Source organism: Dipodomys ordii, unplaced genomic scaffold (assembly GCF_000151885.1).
Source record: "Dipodomys ordii isolate 6190 unplaced genomic scaffold, Dord_2.0 Scaffold8, whole genome shotgun sequence".
NCBI lineage: Eukaryota > Metazoa > Chordata > Mammalia > Rodentia > Heteromyidae > Dipodomys > Dipodomys ordii.
The window spans coordinates 18534176-18543419 of record NW_012267224.1 but is presented as its reverse complement, the minus strand read 5'-3'; the positions used below and the strand labels follow the sequence as shown (position 1 = coordinate 18543419).

General features: G+C 43.9%; 1 protein-coding gene across 2 annotated transcripts in view; it reads left to right on the top strand.

Annotated features, from left to right (window-relative positions):
* Positions 1 to 1328: 1328 nt before the first annotated feature.
* The window catches only part of Rfc1 (replication factor C (activator 1) 1, 145kDa), a 65489-nt gene continuing 57573 nt past the window's right edge, over positions 1329 to 9244 (top strand). For both annotated transcript variants that reach the window (XM_013009047.1, XM_013009046.1), the window contains exon 1: positions 1329 to 1438. In XM_013009047.1, the coding sequence (XP_012864501.1) occupies positions 1436 to 1438 (3 nt within the window). In that variant the 5' untranslated portion in view covers positions 1329 to 1435. The remainder of the gene's footprint in view (positions 1439 to 9244) is intronic.

Below are 9244 nucleotides of genomic sequence, written 5' to 3'. Positions count from 1 at the left end.
TATTACCTCAAAGTAGACACCAAAAATCTGGAAGTGGAGATGTGGCTCAAATGGGTAGAGTGCTAGCCTGGACTGAAAAAAGCTCAGGGATAGTACTCCCGGTCCTGAGTTCATGTCTTAGGACTGGCACCAAAACAACACCCTCCCTCCTCAACCAAACAACAAAACTTGTTTAAAGCTCACTCCATCTTAGGTTTGTTTTTTCCTCTTCGCTCACCAAAGAGCATACAGTTCTTCCTTGAGTGATTTAGCTTAGCAATGCATGTTTGTGAAGTCCAGATTTCCTGCTTGGTAGCTTTGAAGCCGAGATTAATTTGTCTGGGCTTCAGATTTTTCATTAGTTAAATGGAGTGAGTGGTGGTGAACTGGCTTTATAGAAGTCCTTTTTGCTGTGGGGTTGGGCAAGATAAAGGCTGCCCTTCCTTCGGTCTGGTGGTTTTGGAACAGGGTGTCTCTTCTTATTCGTTGTTTGACCTAATAATTCAGTTGGGTCAAACACTTCAAAAATCAGAGCAAATACTTTTTAATGAAATTTGTTTCAGAAGATTTTTGTTTTCAGTCCTGGATCTTGAACTCAGGGCCTGGGCACTGTCCCTGAGCTTTTATGCTTAAGGGTAGTGTTCTACCACATGGGCCACAGCTCCACTGTTTTTTTCTTTTTGCCTGTCATGGGTCTTCAACTTTGGGCCTGGGTGCTCTCCCTGGGCTCCTTTGTGCTCAAGGCTAGAACTTCACTTGCGCCACGGAACCACTTCTGGCTTTTTCTATGCTTTATTGGAGACACAGTCATGGAACCACGATCCTCAGATCTCACTCAGCCTCCTGAGTAGCTGGGATTCCCAGCTGGGTGTTTGGTGGTTAATCGGAAAGTCTCATGGCCTTTCCTGCCTGGGCTGGCTTCGAACCATGATCCTCAGGTCTCAGCCTGAGCAGGCTTCCAGGCGTGAGCCCCGGACGCCCAGCCAGAATAGGTATTCATGCGTGTTCGGTGCGATCAACACCTTCCTAGCGGTGGTAAAGGCTCTCGGCCCCGTCGTCCAGAAGCAGGACGCAGCACACGTGGAGCCGGCAGGAACCGGATCCCCCCCGGAAACCAGCTCCCGAAAGTGGGCATCGCGCCCAAGCCACAGAGTACCACGGGGCGCCAGAGGCACGCGCGGGCCGCGATCGCGCGGGCCCTCGCGAGAGCAGCCGCCGCCAGCCCGCTCGCCGCGCCGCCGCCGCCGCCGCCGCCGGGGCCACACCAGGGCCCACGTCGCACCTCCCGCCTCTGGGCGGGGCAGAAGGAAAGCGCGCGCCTCCCGACGTCATCGCCGCGCGCCGCCGCCCCTTGTACTTCGCGGGAGAAGTTGTTGGCGCCAATGGATCCCGAGCACCGATAACGGATTCCCAGACGGTCGGCCTTGCCCACCTGCTTCTTAATCTCTTGGCTGCGATGGTGTGTGGAGAGGCCGAGTCCCGGAGGGGTGGGGAGGCTGTGCGGCCGCGGGGCTGGGGCGCTGCGGGTTTGCTGGGTGGCGGAGGCGGGCGGAGGGGCCTCCGGAGGGGAAGCCGCGGCCGTGGGGCCCTGCTCCGGGCGCCTGCTCCGGGCGCTGGGGCTGGCCTGCGATCCGTGCCGGTCGGCTGGGCCCAGAGAGCCTGGGGGTGGGGGTGGGGGTCCTGCTCTCGGTGGCTGCTGGGATTTCGGCGCTACGCGGCACTCCTACCTCCCCAGCCCCCGGGGGAGGGAGGAAGACAGGGTGCGGGGGGGGTGCTGATCTTGGGACGTCGTAGTAAAAGTTACTTTCTAGTACCTCGTTGTCCGCCCTGGGAAGTCCGAGTCGTGCTTCCTAAAAGCTTTGGGAAGGAGAGTGTTAACAAACTTTTATTCTCTCAGGAAAAAGTCGTTTCAGGCCTTCAACCCGCGTCTTAGCTCCTCGTCGAAACGCTCCCCAGTGGCCCCAGGAAGTTTTTTGTTTTTTAATTACTACATTTGGAGAATTCTTTTACAGCAGTCGAATGGATAACTCGGTTGATTGGGGTGGGGGTTACAGAGTAGAAGCGGATGTACTATATTTGACAGCTGTCATTTCTTATCAGCAAAACTAAAGCGCGTAATTCTGTAGAAAGAACCTTCAGATTGCAAATGAAATGGCTTCTGGTAGAAGAAGCAGTCATGATGCTGCAATTGTGGGTACAATCTTTAAAGGGCAGCTGAAGATGTTCTGTGAAGTCAGAAGATACTTAATCAGATATAATGTATTTCCATCATTTTGGAACTTGTTAGAATGTGAGCATTTTAGGGGAAGAGGTTTTGTGTCATACTGGGCAATTTTGTTGCCTAAGTGTTTCCACTAGCCCCCCCCCCCAAAGATAATGATAGTAACCTCCTTAGACTAATCTTTAGACATAGTGAGCTGTTTTCTTTTTAAATACCTTCTTAAAATTTTAACCCACGGCAGGCCACTTCTATAGATAGCAAAAGCACCTTTTAAACAGTTGTCATAAACTAGTAGATCATTGAACTAGAATTAAGAACGAAGATCTTTCTGACCACTAAGTTATGTTCTGTCTACTCAAATGAGCATCATTACAATTTGGAGTTCAGGCACTAAAGTGTTGTAGAAAGTAGATGAGATTTGGAATCTTGAAGATGAAGGCGATGTCTCAGTTTCATACTTTATACTTGCATTAGTGTGTTAGTATAGTTTAACGTGTGGTCTTGGGCAAATAAGTACAATCAGTTTTAGCCAGTTTTTTTTTTGCGCCCAGTCGTGGGGCCTGAACTCGGCCTGGGCGCTGTCCCTCAGCTCTTCAGCTCAAGGCTAGCGCTCTACCACTTGAGACACAGCGCCACTTCTAGCTTTTTTCTTTTTGCTTATGTGGTGCTGAGGAATCGAACCCAGGGCCTCATGCATGCAAGGCAAGCGCTCTACCACTGAGCCACCTTCCCAGCCCTCCCTGAGATTCTTTTTGCACAAGGCTAACACTCTCCACTTTGAGTCACATTCCCAGTCCCTCAAATGATTATCTTCAGGATTAAGCAAGATAATACATGTCTAGCTTCTGTTCTAGAACATGATGTGCTAGGCATTATACATTCCCAGTCCCTCAAATGATTATCTTCAGGATTAAGCAAGATAATACATGTCTAGCTTCTGTTCTAGAACATGATGTGCTAGGCATTATACAACTGCTCCACTACCACTGACTTGTATTCTCGGAAATTACATAGATTTGAAGGGGCATTGGAGATGCCTTTGTTGTGAGGTAGGGTGAACAGCAGCTTGTATGGCTGGCTACCTTTTGACCATTCAGTAACTTCATTTCGTTTCTTTAGTATTCCTGTTCACAAACCTCTTTGCAGAAAATAAATGGTCAGAGCAGTCAATTGGAATGGGTATGGTGGTGCATCTTTGTAATCCTAGCACTCAGGAGGTAGAGTCAGGAGGATCTTGAGTTTGAGGATAGCCTGGGTTACAGAGTAAGTTGTGAACAACCTGAGCTACTTAGAGATCCTGTCTTAAAAACCAAAAACAGTGTTGGAAGTGTGGCTCAGCTGTAGAGTGCCTGATAAGCAAGTAAGAGGATAGGATCTGAGTTTAAATTCTAGTACCACCACTGAAGATTTTTTTTTAATGTGAAAAGATTCTCATAAGAATTTTGTATATTATTGTATTTAAGTCTGTATACTATTTGTATTTAACTTAGTTCTTCATTGTCTGGTACAAAAAATAGTCTAACAAACCCCTTGACTAAATGGCTGTTTAACAAATATTTATTCATTTGTACTTAAATTATGGGAGTTTTAAAACTTTTCTGTGGGTCACAGTTCGCTTTAATAAGTGTGATTCATGGTATGTAAATTTTTTGCCCAGAGAAATGCATTATAGGTGCTGGGTGCTGGTGGCATATATTTGTAATCCTAGCTACTGTGGAGGCTGAGATCTGAGGATTGCAGTTTGAAGCCAGCCTGGGCAGGAAAATCTATGACTCCTATCTGTATTAAACTACTCTGAAAAAACGTGCAAGTGGAGCCAGCACTGGTGGCTCATCCTGTAGTTCTGAGATCTGATAATTGCTGTTTAAGGCCAAGCAGAAAAGTGCCCATGAAACTCTTACCTCCAATTAACTACTCAAAAACCAGAAATGCCCCTGTGGCTCAAGTAGTAGAGTGCTAGCCTGGAGCACAGAGAGGCTCAGGGACAGTGCCCAGGCCCTGAGTTCAAGCCCCATGACCAGGAAAGAAAGAAAGAAAGAAAGAAAGAAAGAAAGAAAGAAAAAATGCATATAGGCACATAACAAATTATTCTGGGGGATTTACCTGACTTCTTAAGTCCATCCGTAGACAAAAGGTTAACAGCCCTTGCGGTGGGAGCTGTATTTATCCTAGATGTTTTCTAATCCGAAGTTGTCAATGTGTGTGGGCATCCCTGTTATCCCAGCACTCAGAGGCCAGAGGCTAAGGCAGGAGAATGTGTTTGAGGTCAATCTGGGCAAATGGTGAGTCCCTGTCTCAAAACAAATTAGTAAAAAGAAATTATCAATAGAGAAATACAATACTGTATCCACATAGTGAAATACTGTGTGGCCATTAGAAAAAGGAGAAAACTTTTTACCTGATAGGATATGAAACAATTGCCAAGTTAGAAAATCTCTGTAGGAAGAACACAGGAACTAACTGAAAACATTTGTTACCTCCAAAGAAGGGAAGTATGCAGCTGAAGGACAAGGGCTTTACTAATTCTTCTTGCTAGAATCTGTACAGTATTGAATGTGGGTGGCAAGTGTTTTTCCTTATTCTCTGGGGGAAAGTCTTTGAAGAGCTTACTGTTTGCTCTCACAGCACAAGGCCTTACTGTAATTGAAATATTTTTAAATTATTAAAATTAATTATTAAAATTATAATCATTTTTCTCTGCTGTCATCAGCTATATTTTATAATATAAAAGTATGGTTTTGCATTTGCTGGTTTTCATGGTAGTTTTTATATTTGGATAGATTTTGTGAAGTGTGTTGATAACTTGATAACTTCTGCTGCTTGTGAATTTGGTGGGCTACTTAAAAAGTAATTTATATTTCTTCTCAAATTGGAGAAGTGAAACTAGTGCATCCTATTTAGTCACCACTCTGCAGAGCTCTGGTATTTACTTTGCATAAAATCCTCTACTCTTCAAGGTGAATGAGCAGGGTGACATCATTTGCTTTCTCTTTACATTTTTCATAGGCAAATATGATTTGTATATTGATTGGAAAAAGTCGTTAGAGCTGTTTGGTTATATTTTGAAGCAAATATATATCAGCTTTTATACTTTGACATTCTGAAGCTAAAGTTCATGATAGCTCATTTCTGTGAGTGTAGGAGTTCAGAAAGATTTTTTTTATCTACTAATTGTATTAGTAGATCTGTAACTAGCCTACCAAGTTGGAAAAATCTAGATATGGTCTAAAGATTTAAACACTTGAGCTGGGCGCCTGTGGCTCACGCCTGTAAGCTTAGCTACTCAGGAGGCTGAGATCTGAGGATCACGGTTCAAAGACAGCCCGGGCAGGGCCCGGGCAGAGCAGAAAAATCCAAATCCATGTGACCCTTATCTCCAATTAACCACCAGAAAACTGGAAGTGGCACTGTGGCTTAAGTGGTTGAGCGCTGGCCTTAAGCTGAAGAGCGCAGGGACAGCGACCAAACCCAGAGTTCAAGCCCCATGATGGAAAAAAACAAAAACAAACAAGATTTAAATACTTGGTTTAAAATTTTTTCTTTGCATATCTGACAAAGTCTAGTGCTTTATTACTTATATTTAAAAGCATTTTGCATTTAAAAACTTAGTAACGAAAGTTTTTTTTTGGTCTGGTTGTGGGGGGCTGAACTCTGGGCCTGGGCGCTGTCCCTCAGCTCTTCAGCTTAAGGCTAATGCCCTACCACTTGAGCCACAGTGCCACTTCTAGCTTTTTTCTGCTTATGTGGTGCTAAGGAATCGAACCCAAGGTCTCATGCATGGAGGCAAGCACTCTACCACTGAACCAACTTCCCAGCCCCAAACTGTGTTATTTTTAAAAATATAACTTTTCAAAAAAGAAAAAAGCTGGAAGTGGCGCTGTGGTTCAAGTGGTAGAGTGCTAGCCTTGAGGTAAAGAGCTGAGGGACAGCACCCAGGTCCAGAGTTCAGACCCCACGACCGGACCCCCCCAAAAAATATAACTTTATTGCTGTTATTAACATATTGTAGTAGAGGGGTTAACATTTCATAAGTCAGGTAATGATTTTTTTTTTTTTTGGTAAGTTGTGGGGCTTGAACTCAGGGTCTGGGCACTGCCCCTGAGCCTCTGTGCTGTACTGCTTGAGCCACAGTGCTACTTCTGGTTTTTGAGTAGTTAATTGGAGATAAGAGTCTCATTGGTACTTTTCTGCCCAGCATGGCTTGGAACCCCAATCCTTGGATCACAGCCTCCTGAATAGCTAGGATTACAGGCGTGAGCCACTGGTGCCTGGCAAATACATTTGTTTTTTGGACAATGTCACCCTTTCCTTTGCTTTACCTGTTTCTCCCTCCTATCCTTGCTTATAAGTTGAACAGTACATTTTCCACATAGTGTCTACTGAATACTATGACTGTATTTGTTCACCCTTCCTCTCTTTTTGCATTTCCCCTTTACTTCCTCTAAAAGGACAAAAAAAAAACCCACCCCCAAAAGCCCTGAAAGCAAAAACACACTAGCAGCAGCAGCAACAGCAATAAAACCCATGTTTCCATTTGCTGGAATTTTTGACTAATACTACTGTAAATGTTTGGAGTTATTTTGCTTTTGGATTCCTCCTCTAAGAATACTGTGTGTGAATGCCTAGAGTCCTCTCTCTAAGTTCTTGAACCATTTTCATTTTATAGGTTGTTGTTATATAGATTAAATAAGTTGACATTTTAAAGGTCTTAAATCATTGTATGGGGGCTGGGAAGGTGGCTCAGTGGTAGAGCGCTTGCCTTGCATGCATGAGGCCCTGGGTTCGATTCCTCAGCACCACATAAGCAGAAAAAGAAAGTTGGAAGTGGCGCTGTGGCTCAAGTGGTAGAGTGCTAGCCTTGAGCTGAAGAGCTGAGGGACAGTGCCCAGGCCCACGACCAGACCCCCAAAAAAACAAAACAAAAAACAAATCATTGTATGTTACACAGTAAATCTTGTATAAGAGTTTGATAAACAAGTAGTTAAGTCCTGAATCAAGGAGATGAAGTAGTGTTCGGAAGGTAGAATGAGTGAGATGGGAAAGTGGAGGGTCAGAGCAAGGAGGAGACATGGTGGTACTTTGGGTGGATGTTGGTGTTGAAAATGTGAATGAGGAGGATGGGGAGTGAAGGGAGAAAAATCAAGTGGTAGCACAAGATAAACTTAATTTTGCTCATTAGTAGTTGGAGATATCTCTAGGCATTTGGATAGAGATGTGTTTGGTGGACTGTTAACTGCATGTGGAACTCAGAGAACTGCAGTGGAGATGGAAGATTTGTGAGGGAACTACATGACGTACTGAGGCTAACTGGATGTTGGCTTACAAAGTATGAATGTTCAGAGACCTGTATGTTTGTTTGTTTATGCTGAAACTGGGGCTTGAACCCAAGGCCCTGAGTTCTCAGTAGTTTTGTTCACAGGCTGGTGCTCTACCACCTTGAGCTACATCTTTAGTCCTGCATTTTTACTGGTTAATTGGAAATAGAGTCTTTCTGAGTTGTCTACCTGGCTGGCTTCAAACCAGGATTCTCAGATGTCAGCCTCTTGAGGAGCTAGGGTTACAGGCGTGAGCCATGGACATCCTGTATTTGCTATGTTTTAATAAATGGGCGTTCTGTGTGGACAGATTGAGTAGCGTGAAGCTCTGTAAGGGTGGGCACCTTAAGGATCGGGAACTTCTGTGTGTTGTGTGACACATCATTTTCTGTAAATAGATGAGTAAATAAGTGCAAACAGACTTTTTATTTTCAATTAGAAATTAACAGGGAAGTAAAACATGGTGGTATGAAAGTATCTCTCTAGCTTCTGTGAGGATGCATCTAAACTATGGAAACATTCATGACAATGAGTGAAATAGTCTAGTATCTTCCTGTATTGTAGATCTCTTCTTAGTTATAATGTCATTTTTGTGGTCATTCAAGTAGTTTAAATTTGAGTTTTTATTTTGTTATTTTGAGGCAGTCTCGTTCTGTAGTTCTGGCTGATCAGGAATTCACTGTGCAGGCAGGCTTGCCTCAATTTGTGATCCTCCAACCTCAGCCTTCCAAGTGCTGGGATTTTAGGCATATACTACGACAACTCACTTAAAATTGACTTTTGGCTTGGAGGTAAAAAGTCTTAGATTTGTAGAAAGTTGATTTCTGGATGAATAAAAATCAGAGTATGGTAAGCTTTGGGGAAAATGTCAGAATTATGAAAGAAAACCATTAGATGAGATACCGTCAGTCTTGTGATGTTTCAGATATTTTACTTAGGTAGCTACAAAAGTGGAACTTAATTAGATAATTATTTCAATTTTCTATTGAGTTTTGTCTTTTGGTTTGTGTTTTTGGCTCATGTACCTGAAATCTTCTGTGATACATATTGAGAGAGTAGTTTAAAGCTCATGTTTAACTTTAGAATCTGGGTATCCTTTGAACACAATTAAGAAAGGAAATGGGTCTTCTGTTTGGAAAGGAGCCTCTCAGGTAGACTGAAAATAGATCATAGGGGGAGGAAGAGAGCAGTTTCTTCTGTTTTATTTTCTCTGTATTTCCTTTATAGTTATCTTTGCTAAAACAGAAACATTATGAGCAGAAAGTAGAATGAAAGCTCTATAAGAAGAGATTGTTATCTGTATTGTTTATCCCAGGCACTGAAAATCAGTCTTTTTTTTTTTTTTTTTTTTGGGTCCAGTCATGGGGCCTGAACTCTGGGCCTGGTCTCTGTCCCTCAGCTCTTCAGCTCAAGGCTAGCACTCTACCACTTGAGCCACAGCCCCACTTCTGGCTTTTTTTCTTTTTGCTTATGTGGTGCTAAGGAATCGAACCCAGGGCCTCATGCATGCAAGGCAAGCATTCTAACACTGAGCTACCTTCCCAGCCCTGAAAATCAGTCTTGATGTGTAGAAAGTTTATCTATCTACTCCCCTCTCCCCCACCCCCCCTCCAGCCCCCAGGTTTGAACTGAGGGCTTCCTGCCCAGGTTGGCTTTGAACCATGATCTTCAGATCTCAGCCTCCTGAGTAGCTACTATATTACAGGTATGAGCTACTGGCACTTAGCCA